Raw genomic sequence first — 19,485 nt, forward strand, 5'->3', positions numbered from 1 at the left:
CATCGCGCGCTGAGGCGTTTGTTGCTACATTGTTGCTTTTAATTATTTTAGAATTACCTGCTTTACTGCGCGTTCGCGCTGATGATTTTAGCGCTAGGCGCAATTCTTTTTCTCTAGCTTGTCACTGGGGGGGCTACACCTAGAACAGCTCTTACCTGCACTATAATTGTGTCCTCATCCCGCACTTGAGGGAATTAGAGCGCTTCAGGGCTCCTTGGGCTCTTGGGGACATCGCGTTGCGGGGATTGCAGCCGCCATCTTAGGTGAGGGAACCAGGGAGTGCCGAATAGCAGGCGCCATCTTGGTTGGGGGACTAGTGATCTTACTGCAGGACTCCCGTGGCTGGAAAGGGTATAAAAACGGAACTTCCTCATCGACAGGTCAGACTTACTTGACCATCGCGCGCTGAGGCATTTGTTTCTACATTATTGCTTTTAATTATTTTAGAATTACCTGCTTTACTGCGTGTTCGCGCTGATGATTTTAGCGCTAGGCGCAATTCTTTTTCTCTAGCTTGTCATTGGGGGGGCTACACCTAGAACAGCTCTTACCTGCACTATAATTGTGTCCTCATCCCGCACTTGAGGGAAATAGAGCGCTTCAGGGCTCCTTGGGCTCTTGGGGACATCGCGTTGCGGTGATTGCAGCCGCCATCTTAGGTGAGGGAACCAGGGAGTGCCGAATAGCAGGCGCCATCTTGGTTGGGGGGCTAGTGATCTTACTGCAGGACTCACGTGCCTACGGCTATATAAGATGGCCGACTCTACTGCGCGCAGCGTAGGCACGCAGTGGGCGTGCCGGCGGATCGCCGGAGGTGCGCCAGAGGTAAGCCCGTTTGCGCCCGTTCGCGCACAGGATGCGCCGGGCGCCGGAAACTCAGCCTGTCGGGACCGCACCGTACTATCATACTCCCGTGACAAACTCATACGCTTGAATCCCGGCACCCTCCCGAGCCGTAGGCATAACTCCAACTGTAGGCATCCATACTCCTTGTCCTGTGGCTTGCTGAACGTGAGATCTCTCATCAAGCACGGTGAAGAAATTGCACTACTCATAGAGTCTTATGATCGAGACGTACTCTTCATGACAGAGACTTGGACCACGGCGGTCAGCTCGGTGGAACTAGGGATAGCATGCCCCCGGGTTTCAAAATGATACACAATCCCAGGGTGGGGCCCAGAGGAGGCGGAACCGGACTAATCTTCAGAGAGACACTAAACTTCTCCCAGCTTAACATCAAGGCCATCGCTGGATGTGAAGTACTTGGCTTTTCCATCAAGGGCTTAGGAGGTGTGCTATACACAGGGCCATTATGCTACAGACCCCCTGCTGGCACGTTATCTGCTGTGCCTGAGCTCATAGATTTAATCTACGACCTTTCATACTCCCACACTAGGCTGATGGTGCTAGGGGATTTTAACCTTTGGCCAGATGGACCGACTAATTCGGCTTTTGTAGAGCTGGTCCAAGCTTGCCGCAATATTGAGTTACAACAACTAGTACTCTCGCAAACTCATTCTAAGGGTCACATCCTTGACCTGCTCTTTGCCGACGCATGTCAAACGTCTCTGCTGGATGTCCTACCCCAGGGTTGGACAGACCATGCTCTCGTCCTCTTTTCCCTCTCATGTCCAGTCGTTACAGCAAAGAAAGGTAGTGTGGGTGGTACTAGAATGGGTAGACAATGGTCTAGACTTCTTAAACAATCTACCCTGCCTACTTTGCTTCCAGACGGCTTTACACTGGGAGCCACTGTGGACGTAAGCTACGAGATTCTCTATCAGCGAATCTCGGCTTCTCTGTACTCTTTGGCCCCGATGCGTAAAATTAGAGTTAGGACTAATCTGGCTATGCCATGGTACTCGGAGGAACTCCGGCAACTTAAGCTTCAGTGTAAACAGGCTGAGCGTGCATGGAGAAAACAGTATCTGGAATCACACAGAGTCCTCTTTAAACAAGCACTGGCGACCTATAAAGTCCAGATCAAGCTGGCCAAGGCTAGATACCTTGAAGAATTACTGCTGGCAGCTGCAAATAAGTCCCAGGCTCTATTTAAGATCGTAAAAGACCTGGCCATCCAGCTTGCACCAAAAACAACATCCCGGCCTCACAAGTTCTCTGTGACTCGTTAGCACAAGCCTTTGAGGACAAGATTGCTACCATCTTAAATAATCTTATCTGGTCAGGCTGTGCACGAATCCATCCCCACTGAGAACTTGGAGGAGGGTGCTAAGCCAGCTGAATTGAACAACTTGCCTTTACCATCTTTCAAGGATTTCTGTGCTTTGGCTGACGGCATATCTTCAAGCTCACCATCTGATCCTCTTCCACCAAAATTTTGGAAAATGTTTCGGGAAGAGCTTTTTCCCCCACTTTTCTCCATCTGCTGTCAGTCCCTCAGATCGGCACGGGTCCCAGACACCTGGAAACTGGCGGTTGTTTCCCCATCACTTAAAAAGGAAAATTTAGATCCCGCCTGCCCAGCTATCTACAGACCCATCTCTCTGCTGCCTTTCCCTATTAAAATTCTTGAGAAACTGGCCACAAAACATCTCTCCAACTTTCTTGAGATCACCGACTGTTTGGATGTGGCCCAGTTTGGCTTCAGACCAGCACATGGGACAGAATCAGCATTGGTGACTGTTCTTGATGACATTCGGACGTGGGCCGCCCAGGGTCGAGCAGCCTTTTTAATGCTGCTCGATATGTCGGCCGCGTTCGATACGGTCAGCCATGCAATCCTGATCATGAGATTGGCAGAGGTTGGAGTATCTGGCTTGGCCCTTGAGTGGCTGGTGTCGTATCTCGATCATAGGCACCAGGTAGTGGCCCTGCCACCCTTTAAATCCAACATCAGGAGGGTTGGTCAGGGAGTACCAAAGGGGTCAGCCATCAGCCCCATTCTTTTCAATCTTTACCTCCGCCCCCTGATCACGCTGATCAAATCTTTTGGCATAACAGTCACCAATTACGCCGATGACACCCAACTTATCTTCTCGTTTGAGGGTAAGGATGGGGTGTCTCAGGAGGTCTTCCATCGCTGTATGAACACTACGGCTGAACCAGCCTGGCTGCTGAATCCGTTCGCAATCTGGGGGTGATGTTCAGTTCCAGCCTGCAGCTTGATCTATCAGTGAATAGAACGGTGGCCACTTGTATAGCACTGCTCTGCTCACTGCGTAAGATCTTACCCCTGCTCCCGGCACAGGCTAGACCAGAGGTAGTGGGGAGCATAATCTTAAGTCGAATCGACTATTGTAACGCACTGCTTCTGGGGCACCTGTTACTCTGGTTGGGAAATTACAACGGGTACAGAATTTCGCTGCCAAATTGGCCCTCTCACGCCGACGCCTGGACTCTTCTACCAAGGCACTTAGGGACCTCCATTGGCTGCCGGTCTCCCAAAGGATTGATTTTAAAGCACTGTGCCTGGTGTTCAGGGCTTTTTTCCTGGTACACCCCGCCTAGACCTCTACGATCAGCCTCTGCCCACTTTGTGGTAGTACCTAAGATTCTGAGGTCCCGGATGGGCGGCCGGTCCTTCAGGTTCACCGCAGCGAGACTGTGGAACTCCCTTCCACTGGGCCTGAGGGGTCTGGAAGATCTCCACTCTTTTAAAAAAGCCTTAAAAACCTATCTGTTCCCCAGAACAATGTAAATGGACCGGATGCTGGAAACATCATGTTTGTGTCATTACAGTCTAAGCGCCAGGATGCCCATCGGGTGACAGATTTAGCGCTATATAAGAACGCCTATACATACATACATACATACATATGTGAGGGTTCCAATTTTGATTGAATGGAGGAGCAAGAGATGTATTTCACTGTTAGTTGGGTTTACAGCATGGGAAAGGGAGGGTAAGATCCTAGGGAAACATTTGGAAGACAAGTGTTGATGGTAAGGGCTGAACTACTGAAGAAAATACTAGAGTGGGCAACTGTGCTAATTCACTGCTAATGTACCGACAGGTTAATCCAAGCTTACACTGCTGACTTGGAAAATCAGGAATGAATGCAGTGGTTCAGCCTTTTTAACCCCTTGCATGTGTGGAACAGACGGGAGCATACCACACCGCAGTGCTCATGTGTGTGGGGGCAGAAAGCCCATTAGGCACCAGGGATTATATATTTTTTTATACGTAGCGGTGAGGGCTGCCTAGAATGGGCATTCTAATGCCCCCAGCCCCAAAAACGTCTTTCTGTTCCCCCTGGAAGGTAGATTGGGGCAATAACCACTTATCTCCCCCCCACAGGGGGCAGAAAACTCACTAGGCACCCGGGATATGTTTATGGGCATGTCAGGGAGAAACCCCTTAAGCAAGGGTCGCTCCTTTTCTTTTAGTGAAACATTTTGGCTGTTTCAGTGATATTTTTAGTCTCATCTAGAAGAAAACCACCAGATCCCTCAGCATTTTCTTACCCAGAATCCCGCACAAACCACAAATTTACTTACAAAGACACATTTTCCTCTCATTCCTGTGTGGGTAAGTTGTAGGATCACACGCAGGGACAAATTTCCCACCACCCAGCATTCCCCTTGGTCTCCTGAGATAAATGACACAACACTTGTGTCGGTTCCCAAAGTAACGTCAGTTCATGTTCATGCACCCCAGTTCATGCACATAATGGCTGTTACCATCCATGCTCCGCAGGAACCTTGTTTGGAGTTTCCATTGTGGTACCTTTTTCAAAGGCACCACTGCCTTTGAAAGATGCATCATTGTGGGACCGGCCTGTGCCCACCCACATACCCACGTTTAAGTTGTAATCTGGCAGATGGGCGACAGCGACTCTTCGCAGTGTGGGGTGCAGCATTGACATGCTGCCCACCCCCGCACCGCCAAAAATCGTAATCAGGCCCTAAATGGCTAATTATCCTCTAGGTGTATGGGCAGATCGGACATGCAGTGGCCATACTATGTATAGGACTTGCCCCAGCCCATTATCCTTATATTGGAGTGGGAAATGAACACAGACAAGGAATGAACAGAGAGAGAATGGATAACAGTATTGATGCTTGCCAAGAGAGTAGCCAGGAAACAATGCAAGAGCTTCCCCAACCTTCTGAGGAATTTTTTCCCCTATGTAATGACAATAGGTGCTTTAATGCTTGTGGGGCTGTCTCAGACCCCTGAGCATCGAATCACACGGGTGATGTATTATTGGAAAGTAATCACTGGTGCGGTGATCCCAGACAGCAATATGAGGAACATGTGATTTTTTTAGCTAACTTTGCTTTTTGCAGGGGATTCTGGGTAAGAAAACGTTGGGGGATCTAAGCAAGTCACACCTCCCTGAACTCCCCCGCGTATCTGCTTTTCAGAAATGTCTGGGTTTTGTATGTTTCACTAGATGAACACCTAGCCCACCCTCTTTGCAAAACCATGTCATTTGTGATACATAGTGTTGATGTCTCCACAATATGCTTTGGGCCCTTCCCTGTTGGGGGTACTTGGCCCACCCACACAAGTGAGGTACCATTTTTATTGGGAGTCCTGGGGGAATGCTAGGTAGTAGGAAATGTGTGCTGGCCTGGTGATCCCACAACTTAACCACACAGAAATGGGAAGAAAATGAATATTTTTAAGCTAAATGTAAGTTTAAGTTTTGCAGGGGGTTCTGGGTAAGAAAAGATTGGGGGATCCACACCAGCTACATCTCCCTGGACGCCCTCAGGTATCTAGTTTTCAGAAATGTTTGGGTTTGGTAGGTTTCTTTAGATGGCTGTTATCCCCAGGACCAAAAACATCTGTTAGTCCCTTGCAAAACCAGGTTGTTTTGTGATAAATAATTTTGATGGTTCCACAATAAGTTTTGGGCCATATCCTGTTGCAGGCACTTGGCCCACCCACACAAGTGTGGTGCTATAGTTATCTGCAGACCTGGGGGAATGCATTGTGGATGGAAGCGTGTGGCTCTCCGCAGATTCCAGAATTTTACATCACAGAAATATGAGGAAAATGTTTTGTCTGCCAAAGTTTGAGGTTTGCAAGAGTTTCTGGGTAACGGAATCTGGTGAGAGCCACAAAAGTCACACCATCCTAGATTACTCTTGGTATCAAGTTTTAAAAAATGTACAGGTTTGATACGTTTCCTTAGGTGCCAGGTGAGCTAGAGCCAAAACTTCACAGGTAGGCACATTGCAAAAAAGGGACAGTTTTCAACTCAAAAAATGTGATGTGTACACTTATGGGTTTTGGGCTGTTTCCTGTCGCAAGCACTAGGCATACCCACACAAGTATTTTCCAGACACTACTGATGTTCCAATAACATCAGAGAGCAGAGCGCAGAGTTGAGTGCAGAGTTGAGGAGCGGAGCTGTCAAGCCGAGGAGGAGCGGAGAAAGCAGAGCGGTGCAGCGCGAACACGCAAGCCGAGCTGAGCGGAGAAGAGCTATGTGAGACTATGGGAGAGCTACGGGAGAGCTACGGGAGACTACAGGAGACTGCTGACCGCCGGCCTGGTGAGTGTCCGATTTCGCGCCTGCCCGCCCTTCCCTTTGAGTGTGACTCGCAGACCCGCAGTATCTGCACACCAGGAGAGGGGGACTGTCGACGGGAGTTGAGCCACGGAAGACTGCTTGGTGAGCACCCGACCTCCCACCCCTTCCCCTTGAATCCGGCTCACAGGGCTAGCAACATCTGTGAACCAGGAGAGGGGCGGGAGAGAGTCAGCGCGCACAGTCAGTGGCAGTTCCATTACTTCACTCACTCACGCATCTGGAGGTGAGGTGTGGGCTGCGTGGCTATGCCAGACTCGAGGACAGGAGAGAGGGGGGTGTGACACAGGGTGGTCATGTGCGAGCGCAGCTGCCGATAGAGGCAGCTGCAAAGTAAGAGCCCGGGAGTGACTGGAAGGCAGCTTGACTAGGTCTAGTTGACCCGTGGTCCTCTCCATGAGCACCGCTTGCCGCCACTGCTTCCCCTTGACATCCCAAGCCTAATATTGGCTAGTAGCCAGTCAGCAGCCTGCCAGCGGCCGGCGGCCACCTGCATCCTGACAGGTAGTTATCAGCCACAGTCTAAATCAGAGAACTGACAGAGTATCAACTATATTTAAAAAATAAAATAAAATCGGAAAAAATATGGAGACCTAAGCAGGAGCTCCAACAACAGACCCCACCAAGAGGGCTCCGATAGAGGGAGAAAACCTCGCTGTCTAGTTCCCAAGAAAACTTACTAGTGATCTAACACAAACAAGGATACAAAAAGGAAGCAAGGGGAAAGCAAGGGAAAGGGCAGGAAAAACCAGAGTGATGAGGTCAGGTAGAGTAAGGCAATTACCAAAACCAAAATCCGATTCCAAATCTAAATCTAAATCACGAAAAATGAAATTGGGGAAATTGGAGTTAGTATCTCCACTGCATCCAAACAACTCTCAGAAAACTAGCCAAACATCCTGCAATAAAAACAAAGAAGGCCCAACATTGGCAGTAAAGGAAATGTTGACATTAGTAGCAAATCAAAATCCAACTTCAGCTCAACCAATAAACGAAAAAGTTAAAGTTAGAAGTTCAAGTTAGGCTCTCTGCCACATTGCCTTGTCTAATTACAGCTCTTCAGCAACGACAGAGACTCACACAAACCTTATTACCGCTGGCATCAAAGTCACCACCAACTGACCCAGACAACCTAGTAATTATTGACGGAATGCCAGCAAAGAGAAGGATATGTTCCCACCAACCAAAGATCTATACAAAGTTTTCCTTCCTAAAAGACCCTGGGACAGTTATTTACTCCAAGACAGGCAATATCAGAGGTCTTCACACACCGCTTCTACAAAGCGAACTGTAGTGTAGTTCCTATTATCCCAATAGGCTCTGCGCATTGGAATAATACCTTCAATAGTATAGGCCTAGACCAGACGTTAACTAGGTCTTCTATTGTCGATATTAGACTTAAAGTTTTGGGTTTGCCAGCTAGCTCAGAGTTCACTAGAAACTTTCTCGAATAGGCAAGGAGGAGTTGAACCTCCCTGGATAGACAAGAAGGGATTTAGTTTCTGACAACCATAGAACATGACAACTTTGCTCTCCCCTAATCAAGAGTGTATCTCTAGAGTCGTGTGAAAACAAAAGACAACTTATTTTACTCAGTCAGTACGTGCATTCTTAGTCTCACCAGATTGTAGAGAAAAGGAAGAGACGGGCGTGTTCAATAAAAGATGGTATTTATTGATCAGTCTCTTTTCTCATACAAGAGAAATGGATCGATATTATCGCAATACTTATGGTTAAGTAAAGTGCATACAATAAAAGCAGAAGTATAAAATAATACTGTAAAAACATTTATATGGTTTCTAAGCCATAAGGTGGTTTAAAATGGATAAAATAGACACATACACATATACATTTGACTAATCGTACTCAACTGGTGTTTCTAACTACGCCTACCCCAGTGTACCTGACCTAAGCCTAATACGTGGGCGGGAATAGAAAGTAGCAGTTTAAGTTAAGTTTGTTTTGCCAAGTGACTGACTCAAGAATTCTCTGCAAGGGGTTATTCAGTTCTGTACCTGGAATCTAGGATGAATGAGGGATGGTATCTCTCGTCTCTGGTCTCGATATTCCAAGCTGCCTGCGAGGGCTGCTCGGAAGCGCCGGAGCTGGATTTCTCGGCAGGAGAAAGGCAGCGTCTCGTTCTCAGCGCGTCAGGAAGGGGGGGCTGCGCCAGCGGGGTCTGCTCTGCTCTGGGCTTCGGCAAGTCTGGCTGCTCCGATCTCGTCCCCACCGCGTGTGTTTGCTTAAGGCAATACCGGTAATATTTATACCTGTAAGGTGCCGAGATTGACGTAAGGATGGACATAGATACGTCAATAAGGATGTCATACGACTTGGTCGTTAGCACATTCTTTTGCTGAAGTTCTCGATGAAATCAAAACAATGGCTGCAGGGTTTTTCCCAGGTTGTCATAGGTTTGATTTGTTTTGAGAACTCCGTATGCCTTATCAGGGGCTGGAGGAATATCGCTTGTCTAATTAGATGGCAAGCGTTATGACCTAATCAGATAACACGTTCCTGTGCCGTGGTGTGGCTTCATCAGATAACGGTTTCTGCATCATGGGATGGCTGCTAGTTAACTTGTTAACCAGAACAGGGTCAGGAATAGGGGGATCGATACAGAACCTATAGGAATACATCACAGAACCTGACTGCAGCCGCACGAATAGCAATCAAGTAGACCCATCATGACTAGCATAGGTCCTCTACTCATCCAGTAACGAGGCTGTCGTTGCTATGTCAATATCAACATCGCTTGAATTAAAAAGAGCGGCAGCACTCACTTACCGAGTAGACCGAGAACCTACCAACTACAATACTCTGGAAATGGTGTCTACTAGAAAAATCACCATCAAAGACTGGAGCTCGCCAAAGAAAGCTGAGTCCCTAGAGATAGTAACCGACCCACATCCAGAGAATCAGGGCGAGACTCATGCAAGGAGGTCTCGCTCACCACACCTTGGAAACCAAGACGCCTTAATGGAAGTCAAGGTACTGATTCACAAAGAGGAGGAAAGAGATGACCTATCTCCTTCTCAATTATTAAGTAGCTCGACAATTTCAATGAAGGAAACCTGTGACGTACGAACAGAACTACCCATGGTAATCGAAGAGCAAGGAAGTGGAATTCAACCACGCCAACTGCTAAACACACCCTTGATCCAAACCACGACACACCAATTAAACTTGAGTAGCATCTCTGAACAAACAGTACCAAATAATAGGTCAGCAGCGCAAACGCCATCCCAACGCTACACCCTACTGCCATATAATGACTCCCAATCTATAAACAACTGCACAAATAATGACATGTCTTCCATAGCAGCACAGGAGTGGGAAGAATTAATTGCTACCTATAACCTCAAACCACCTAAAGAGAAACCACCTATTGATGTGTCATCGAGCCCTGAGAGGAGTAGCAACCCAGGAAAGCCTGTCCCCGAATCCATATGGATAATAATCTTAAACACTCTGCAACATTCGGCTACAGCCCTGGAATTCCAGTCACAAAAAATGGACTTGCAGCTTTCTGTTCTGCAGACAACTGCTGATTCCATTTCAGAAATTGACTGGAAAATCTTGGAACTAAACGGTCTCATAAGGAGGGGTCAAGGCGCCGTTTCTGTGGCTCAAAAAACTGCACCACAATCACTATCCTGTGATCCAATTTTAGATAAATTATCATCTTTACCATCCATGTTAGGGGACTTGATAAGTGACCTAAAATCAACAGTTCTACAAACCCTGACTCCGTAAACTTCAGACCCACGTGCAGAACTCTCAGTGGCACCAACAGGCATAGTGATGAGCAGTCGGCTGATCAGAACTCAGTTATTATTTCACCCTCAATTCAAACATCATCGACAAGATAATTGTAAACAGAGTTAATGATCACTGCTGCGACCACAGCTGAACCATCTTTAACATATAACCAGGCCTCTAGCAGGGCCCGCAGAAAGAAAAAAAGGAAAGGAAGAAATCGGCTTCTAACGGATGCAAGACAAAACATAGAAATACAATTGAACTCTTCTCCTCTAGCAGCAACCTATGGCTGGACACCAAAAGATAACGAACAACCATCTCCCCTGCACATGGTCCCTGAAAGTACTCCATCAGTGTACCCACCACGTTGCGTAAAATTGATAACCTGGGTCACTAAGAAATTTGCACAAAAAAACTCACACAGAAACGCTTACAATTTAAATCAACTCCATCAGCACATAATACATATAACGCTGAATTAACACCATCGGAAAATGTTACAACAGTAGGAAGAGAAGACAACGTCACGCCCATCAACCCGGAGTCGCCTCAGCAACTAAAATGTAAATTGAATAGTAAAACCCGGGAACTGAGTACAGACAATGATCAAAGTGAACAACCAAATTACTTGGACACAGTATGCCCAAGCCAACCCCTTCAACCTATTCAATGGGGCTACGAGAGATCATCAACTGACCCAACAAAACCAGCATTTGAACAGCCCAACATCAATTCTCTTTATTCCTGAATACACTTCTCGAGGTAGGCACCTCATACTTAATAGGGGAAACATATTAAGACTCTTGCACTCAGTAACCAACATAGCAAGCATCAGTTCCATTGACCTCATGCAAATAGAGTTTCAGGCAAACACCGAGCCTCATCGTCCAGATATAACAAAAGCAACATGGCGCTCTTTAGAGACAGCACACAAAATTATGGAAGAAGAGAACTGAGACTTGAAAAGCGACCTCGTTATCCGACACCTCTTTTACCACCTATTGGACCTTCGGTACAAAAAAGTACTAACTCAATACGAAAGGGAGCTAGGAGCAGCTTGCCTACGATGCACCCCCGAGAAACAAAAAGTCCCAGATCTGGACAAAATCAAAATCACAGTAGCTATCCTTCACCAAAAACCGTCCATAGTTGGAAGTCAATTCAACGTACAATCGTCACAACGACTGTTGATAATTGAAAAAAAGGGAAAGAACTTACCAGCCCCTACGCACAGGGAAATTAGAATCTGCTCCTGGAACATCAATGGTTTAGCCAGTAAAAGCAATGACCCCGAATTTCTTCAATACCTAAGTGCATTTGACCTTTTATTGCTCCAAGAAACTTGGGCAGAAAAGGCATTTGAGCTCCAAGGGTTTACATGTTGATGGATTCCGGCAAATAAAAACTACCTTCGGATGAAGATCAGAAGGCTTGATGTTCTTCACCTCAATACCAACAATAGGTGAAATTGAGGCAATGGATTTTCACATACCTCCCCCAAGTGCCATACAGGTAGTAAAAATCTCACTCTGGTTAAAGAAGCAGCTCGAGGAAGTAATTATGATTAATATATACATTCACCCTAAACAGAAACAAAAATTGGTGGAAGATCTGGCAAAAGCGCTGGAAAAAATAATGGAAGCAAGGGAGTCCGACTCATTCATCTTGGCCGGTGACTTTAACATGCTTCTCATTGATAAAGATCAAGACACGGACCTCATCCAAGATTTGAATGCAGCGTGGGGCATGCCAACACAAGGCCCAACAAAAAATAAGAAACTAACAAAGCATTCGAAAAACTTACTTCGACAACTGGAACAACTTAACTTAAGGGCCTTAAATGGTCGCTATGTCGATGACGACCCACCAGCAGCCACCTTCCATTCCAACAAACAAACCTCTCAACTTGATTACATGTTCATATCTCTAAACATGTTCTGTTGGGTAACAACCTTCAGAATAGGGACGAGCGACCTCAGTGACCACATGCCTCAAGAGGCCAAAATAAGATCTAATTCTCAGCTGGAAAGTGAATCATTTACAGACCACGACACAGAAGTCAGTTCAAACTTAAAGCGGCTACGGTGTAACACCAGCAATATTGACTCCATAAGTTCCACAGCAAAATCCCTTTTAACCCTAATTGCCAGTTCCTTGACCAAGGCGTTGGATGTCTGGCAAATCTTCACTCAAGCCATTAGAGAGGAAATGGTAAATATCTTGCCAGTAGTTTACGCCAAAGGAAGGGAATCTCAATCGAAAAACAACTAACCCCAGAAATGAAAATACAATAATAATTCAAACATTAAGACAAATGCGGAAGGACCAAACCAACCACAGAATGCAAGCTGTTCTACGGGAATCAAAAAAACAGTTAAAACGGTTGAAATGGGAAAAACAGAAGCTAAGAAGTGAAGACATGTGGGTAAAACTTCTTTATGAAGGGAAGAAGAAAAACAGCTCTAAGTTTTGGCAAATGGTCAAAAGAATACAGAACCCTGAGCATCTAGGTCAAAACTCGCACATATCAGAGGAGGCATGGACAAAATACATTTTGAGGTTTGCTAGGGATTCTGGGTAACAACCTGGTGAGAGCCAGACCAGTCACCCAATTCTTGACTCCCCTGGGTGTTTAGTTTTCAAAAATGTATAGGTTTGCTAGGTTTCCCTAGGTGCCAGCAGAGCTAGGTGTTCAAAATCTACAGCTAATCACCTTGCAAAAAAGAGTCAATTTTCACTATGAAAATGTGGTGTGTCCACGTTGGGTTTTGGGCTGTTTCCTGTCTGGGGGCACTAAGCCTACCTACAAAAGTGAGGTACCATTTTTGTCAGGAGACTTTGGGAAATGGGGGGTGGGTGGAATTTTGTGGATCCACGCAGATCCCAGAACTTTCCATCACAGAAACTAGAGGAAAATTAGTTTTTTTAAACTAAGTTTTAGGTTTGCAAGGGATTCTGTGTAACAGAACCTGGTGGAAGGTGCACACGTCACCCCATCCTGCATTCCCTTTGGTGTCTAGTTTAAAAAATGTACAGGCTTGCTAGGTTTCCCTATGTGCGGTCTGCGCATGTGCCCAAAATCCAGAGGTAGCCACATTGCTAAAAACAAGTCTTTGCCTAGTGGGCTTTCTGCTGCCCTGAGGGGGAATGGGGGGGAGGGAGGGTTGCCCCGATATGCCCCTAAGGGAGGCAGAAAGACTGTGGCTATGTTTTTGGGGGTGGAGGAATTGGTATGCCCATTCTGGGCAGCCCCTACCCACACACATAAAAAAAGCCAGTGTAATCGCTGACGCCTAGTGGGCTTTCTACCTCCTCGGGGTGGGGGCAGATTGTGGGCTACTGCCCACATCTGCCCCGAGAGGGGGTAGAAAGACTCATATTTCTCTGGGGGGGCAATCCCATGCCCTTTTTGGGCAGCCCCCACTCCAACATCAATACAAAAATTATCCCTGGTTTCTAGTGGGCATTCCACCCCCCTGGGTGGTAGATTGGGGGCTTCTGCCCCCATCTGCTACCCAGGGGGGCAGATAGACTGACATTTATCTGGGGGGCATTGGCATCTCCATGTTGGGCAGCCGGCAACCCAATGTCAATAAAAAAAAAACAATCCATGGTTCCTAGTGGGCTCCCTGGGGGGGGTAGATTGGGGCTACTGTCCCCATCTGCCTCCCGGGGGGCAGAAAGACTTGCAATTCTTTAGGGTGGTGGGGGTATTGCCATGCCCTTTTTGGGCAGCCCCCAAACCAACATCAATAAAAAAATCTGTGGTTTCTAGTGGGTTTTCGCTCCCTTGGGGGGGGGCAGATTGGGGGCTACTGCCCCCCATGGGATCAGAAAGACTCACATTTCTTTGGAGGGTGGGGCATCGCCATGATCAGCTCCACCCCAACATCAATAAAAAAAATCTGGGTTCCTAGTGCGCTCTCTGCCCCCCCCGGGGGGGGGCATATTGGGTGCTACTGCCCACATATGCCCCCCATGGGGGGGCAGAAAGACTTACATTTCTCCGGCGCAGGTGGGGGCATTGCCATGCCCTTTTTGGGCAGCCCCCACCCGAACATCAATAAAAAGAATATTCCTTGGTTTCTAGTAGGCTTTCCACCGCCCGGGGGGGGGGGGGGGGGGCAGAAAGACTGACTTTTTTGGGGGGGTAGGGGCATTGGCCAACCCAACGTCAAAAACAATAAAAAAAATACTTGGTTCCTAGTGGGCTTTCTGCCCCCAGGGGGGCAGATTGGGGCTTCTGTCCCCATCTGCCCCCGGAATGGTTCCGTCATGAACACACTAGACCTTGTGCTCATGATGGAACCATGCTAGACCCAGAAATTAAGAATTCAATAATATGTGATTAACTTTTGATCACTGCAAAAATGTTAATAAAAAGCTAGTAACCCGTTCTGCATATGCACCTCACACCGTTCACTTTCCTCCACTACAAGATGGCCGCCCCCATCTCTTTCCACCTGGTGTCCCTCATCTATTTTAACTTCTACACACTCTCCCTCGTCGAACTCCGCAGTAACTCCGCGAAGCTCGTGACACTCGGTTCACCGCTTGAATCTTTCCACAGTAAGTAATCACAACCGCATGTCCTCCACCTTCTTAACCCTGCTAGCTTTTGGCAACATTAGTTAACGACCACGTTCTGTCTTTTGCAGCTCTGATGTGAGCGCCACGCTGTTTTTACAAGCGTAAGATCTGTTTCAACCTCCACCTTTTGATTTTTGGATCACTTAGACGGTTTACCGTTCACGAATTTTCCCCATCACCTTTTTTCTTTTTTAAAAAAAGCATGCTCACAGACTGTAGTTCCACACGCACCCTCGCGTATTAGATAAACGCATGACCTCGTCTTGATTACCTCTTTTAATGCACATAATGGGGTTGTTTCACACATTCTTTCACCTGTTAACGCATGTCAAACACGCACTGTTTTTGTCACCGCAAGCTGAGACACTCTCTCGCACTATGCTTTTGCATTGGCATTTATTTATTGTTGATCTAAGTTGCATTTTTTGTATCCTTCCACAGCGCTCCTTGATAAAGGACCACTGTTAGTCCGAAATGCATTGGAGCATGCCTTGAAAATATCGTTGGATTGTTTTCACTCGTTTAGCGTGATGTAACGCTTTAATACAAGATTTTGTGAAATCACTAAACAAAACTATATGATGAAACCTTCGTATTGACTTTTCATTAACTTTACTTTATTGAACTTTATTTGAGTCGGTTTATCTGAACCTCTTAAGTGTGCCCACCTTACGGGGATGTATCTACGTACCACGTAGCACACTCACCTTAAAGTATCAGTGGACGCATTCGGCCAGTTGCGTCGCCCGTAGGAGCACCTTTATCAACTTCTAATCAACCACCAATTTTCTCAATTACCATACATTCAACTTGATGCTGTGCGCCTAAGCCTCATTTTCTGATTTTGTAAATAAAAAGCTAGTAACATAACTAGCCTATTGGAATATTTACCTTTTCTGTAATAAGGTGTACGCATGGCCTGTAAGTTAAATGTGACACCTGGACTGCAGCATCTATTGTGCCATTCCTTACTGACAGTGTAAACATGTCTTCAGGCCTACCATTGTAGTTTGAGTGGAACAGTGTTAAAACTGCACATCAACCTGCCAAATAATACTCAAAATAAACTCTTGTGACAGGTTTAAATACTCCTTTTAAATATTATTCAGGCCTTGTTATCTTAAAATTATTCTAATGGAGTAGGGAAAACCCTATGGGAGTACAGTCAATTAGGATTCAACCTAAAGAAAACCAAGTATCTACCAAAAATACCTATCTATGTAATGTTGAACTAAAAGGATGCTAATTTGTCTTTGATGTATCACTCTAGTGGATTATGGACATCAGTTGATTAAAGAAGTGACAGGAGTAGGTAGAAGCAAATTGAAATTCTTTGGCAAGAAATAAAAAAGTAAATTTTCATGACCTTTACTTCTTTTTTCAGAGAACCATTAATGGGATGATTCCCATTTCATCTGATAATCTTTATCAGGTTGTTTCCTTTTACTGACCCTGCGGGAAGCACATTATCATATATAAGAAGGGCTCCATCCCCTGAGCCACCACCATTTGCTGTTTGATGCTGCGTACCTGTTGAAAATATTAAAAAGCATCACAATTATGGCTGTAGGCATTTTCTAAGATGCTCCCTTATGGCAAAGCATATGGGAGCATCAGGATTTACATGTGCAAGTGTGTGTGTACAAATCACCAGCAGATGACAAGGTGGAGCCACAAGCCTTCAAGAGAAAAGTGAACAATTGACAGCTGCGGCCTTCACACACTGATGAAGTGCATATTGGCTGGCCAGTTTGGGACTGGTCTCTTCCTTCAGATATCTTTGGAACTCTCACACAATGTAGGTCATGCTGTGCTTTCAACCTAAGATATATAATCCGATTTTATTTTTGAAAGCTGTCTAGTAAATATTGTGTGAGTTGGTGGACACAAAGATTCCAGAGACAGGTGTGCCTATGTGTTATCAGATTTTATTAATGATGTACTATTAAAAACACATGAATTGGAACTGTAAGGAAATTGAGTAAGACTGAGGATAAAAGATAGCTTCCTCATTGTGCATTATGTGTAGGTGACCGGAAATAAAAGGGCCTCATCCACAAAGCAGGGTTTTAAAACTTCTAAGCTGTTGGGCTAGAGTTACATTCTCAGGAGCACCTTTTGGTGTTGAATTTACTCATGTGGAGCAGACACCAGCTGCTGTATTACACGAAGTGCACCACCAGTGCACTTTCATGTTAAAGAAGGGACTGCAGACACTTGTGTGGTCCCTTGTGTGGTCCTTTCTGTGATACTGATAGCACAGGCACCCATTTAGTGCCAGTGGTATCTCAAGAGGGCATTCCCTCATTCATATGGGGGTGTTGCCTATGTGCCTGTGCTGTATTCTGAATGCGGTACAAAAGGGGGTGGTGATGGACGGAGCATCTGAATCAATCAAACACTCACACTCAGTCAAAAGATCTGGGTTTAATCCAGCACCGTTCTTTAGCCCACTCTGCCACCCCAGTTCTGACATGGCTATATGCAAATCAGTCTGACCCTGTGCCTCATGGGAACAGTCCAGCCCGAACTGCCAAGCCATGTCTTCCCTGGACCGGAAACAAGCTTCCGAGGACCAGTTTCTGGCATTCCAGCCGTCTTCAGCCCAGCTTGCTTGAATCCAGTGGCAAAGTGAGCAAGGGACTCACGTCTGAGCATACCCTGCCACACTTATGGCGGCCAAAAGCGGTACAAAAGGGGGTGGTGATGGACAGAGCATCTGAATCAATCAAACACTCACCCCCAGGGAAGACATGGCTTGGCAGTTGGGGCTGGACTGTTCCCATGAGGCACAGGGTCAGACTGATTTGGCGGTGATGGATTAAACCCAGATCTTTTGACTGGGTGTGAGTGTTTGATTGATTGAGATGCTCCGTCCATCACCACCCCCTTTTGTATTCTGAATGCGAGCACACTTGGTTTTACAAAATTCTGGTGCACTCTCAGAGCACCCCCTGATGGCAACCCTTTGTTTGTCTGTTTATTCCATTATTATTTGCACATTTAACGTTAGCTTGTGTGATTTTGCTCAGATACTTTTCTTCATCTGGAGTTTCTGAAGATATTACATTTCTTTAACTTTATATATCTTTTTGCCCTTTAATAACGTATCATTATGATAGAGCTGACAGTGACAACATGTTATAATTCCATTTCTATTATAAATGATACCTATATTTCTGCTTTTAGACATGAGAAACTGCCTGAAATGCTCTGATGACCAGTGGCCCAATACGGGGAAGGACGGCTGCTTGCAGAAGGATGTGGTTTATTTTTCATACACTGATAGCCTTGGTGTGAGTTTAGTCTCCATATCTATTGCTTGCTCCATAGTCACAGCAGGAGTTTTAGGGATCTTTCTCAGATACCGGGACACACCAATAGTCAAAGCTAATAACCGAGATCTCAGCTACACCCTTCTTGTCTCTCTGATGTTGGCATTTCTCTGCTCCCTCCTATTCATCGGACGCCCTACCTCATCTACCTGTCTGATCCAACAAGTTGCATTTGGGATTATTTTTACTGTTGCTGTATCTTGTGTATTAGCAAAAACCATCACTGTTGTCATTGCTTTTAATGCCACAAAGCCTGGGAGCAGCTTAAGCAGATGGCTGGGACCCCGGGTATCTGCCTCTGTGGTCCTTTTGTGCACAATGGGTGAAGTAGTAATTTGTTCCACTTGGCTGCTTACCTTACCACCTCATCCAGATACTGACACACAGTCTGAAATTGGCAGGATGATCCTGTTGTGTGCCCAGGGCTCTACCACTGCCTTCTACAGTGTGATTGGTTACATGGGCTTGTTGGCTTTTATGAGCTTTATAGTGGCCTTCCTAGCCCGGGACCTGCCTGATAGATTCAACGAAGCCAAGCTCATCACATTCAGCATGCTAGTGTTCTGCAGTGTCTGGGTATCCTTCCTCCCAGCCTACCTTAGTACTAAGGGCAGAAACATGGTGGCTGTGGAGATCTTTGCTATCTTGGCTTCCAGCACTGGACTGCTTGGCTGTATATTCTTTCCCAAGTGTTACATCATTGTGCTCAGACCCAATTTAAACACAAGGGAAAATCCAGTGGATAGGAGTAATTCATAGTCTGAAACATTGTTTTTAATTTAATGCGCCTTTTTAAAACTGCAGGTCATTTCTTTAAAAAAACAACTCAGACACATTTCATCTTTTCAAATCCGTTTTGGCAGCTCTTTATAAATACTATGTATCATTTTATATGCAGAATGAATGTTACATTTCCCATAAATTAAAAAATATGACATATTGCTGCAAGATTCCTACAATACCAAAAAACATTTATTCTTCAACGTGACTTCTTCTGTATTTTCTTTAGTTCATTATCAGAATGTTTGTGATTTCCAGTGTCAATATCTGTAAGTCCAAATAATCTTTAAAAATAAACATAACAGATTCAAGCTTATACATTTTTTTTACATGTCAGCTAAAAGTAAAATATACATACACTCTCAGAGGTGTAAACATTTTAAATATCAATTCAATTAATAGTGCTTATCTTAAATCTATACAAATAGAATTCAGCGATAAATAAATATAATAACACATTGCATTCAAGCAGTTATGCTATATTGTCGTATTCTACTATTAATGGGATGTAAATTCAA

At 45.6% G+C, this 19,485-nt stretch overlaps 1 protein-coding gene across 1 annotated transcript in view; it reads left to right on the forward strand.

Annotated features, from left to right (window-relative positions):
* Positions 1 to 18,946, forward strand: part of LOC144820064 (vomeronasal type-2 receptor 26-like) — a 157,911-nt gene extending 138,965 nt beyond the window's left edge. The window contains exons 5-6 of the mRNA XM_078677719.1: positions 11,853 to 12,348; positions 18,042 to 18,946. Of these exons, the coding sequence (XP_078533845.1) occupies positions 11,853 to 12,348; positions 18,042 to 18,946 (1,401 nt within the window). The remainder of the gene's footprint in view (positions 1 to 11,852; positions 12,349 to 18,041) is intronic.
* The last annotated feature ends 539 nt before the right edge of the window (positions 18,947 to 19,485 follow it).

The sequence above is a fragment of the Lissotriton helveticus genome, chromosome 2_1 (genome assembly GCF_964261635.1).
Source record: "Lissotriton helveticus chromosome 2_1, aLisHel1.1, whole genome shotgun sequence".
Taxonomy (NCBI): domain Eukaryota; kingdom Metazoa; phylum Chordata; class Amphibia; order Caudata; family Salamandridae; genus Lissotriton; species Lissotriton helveticus.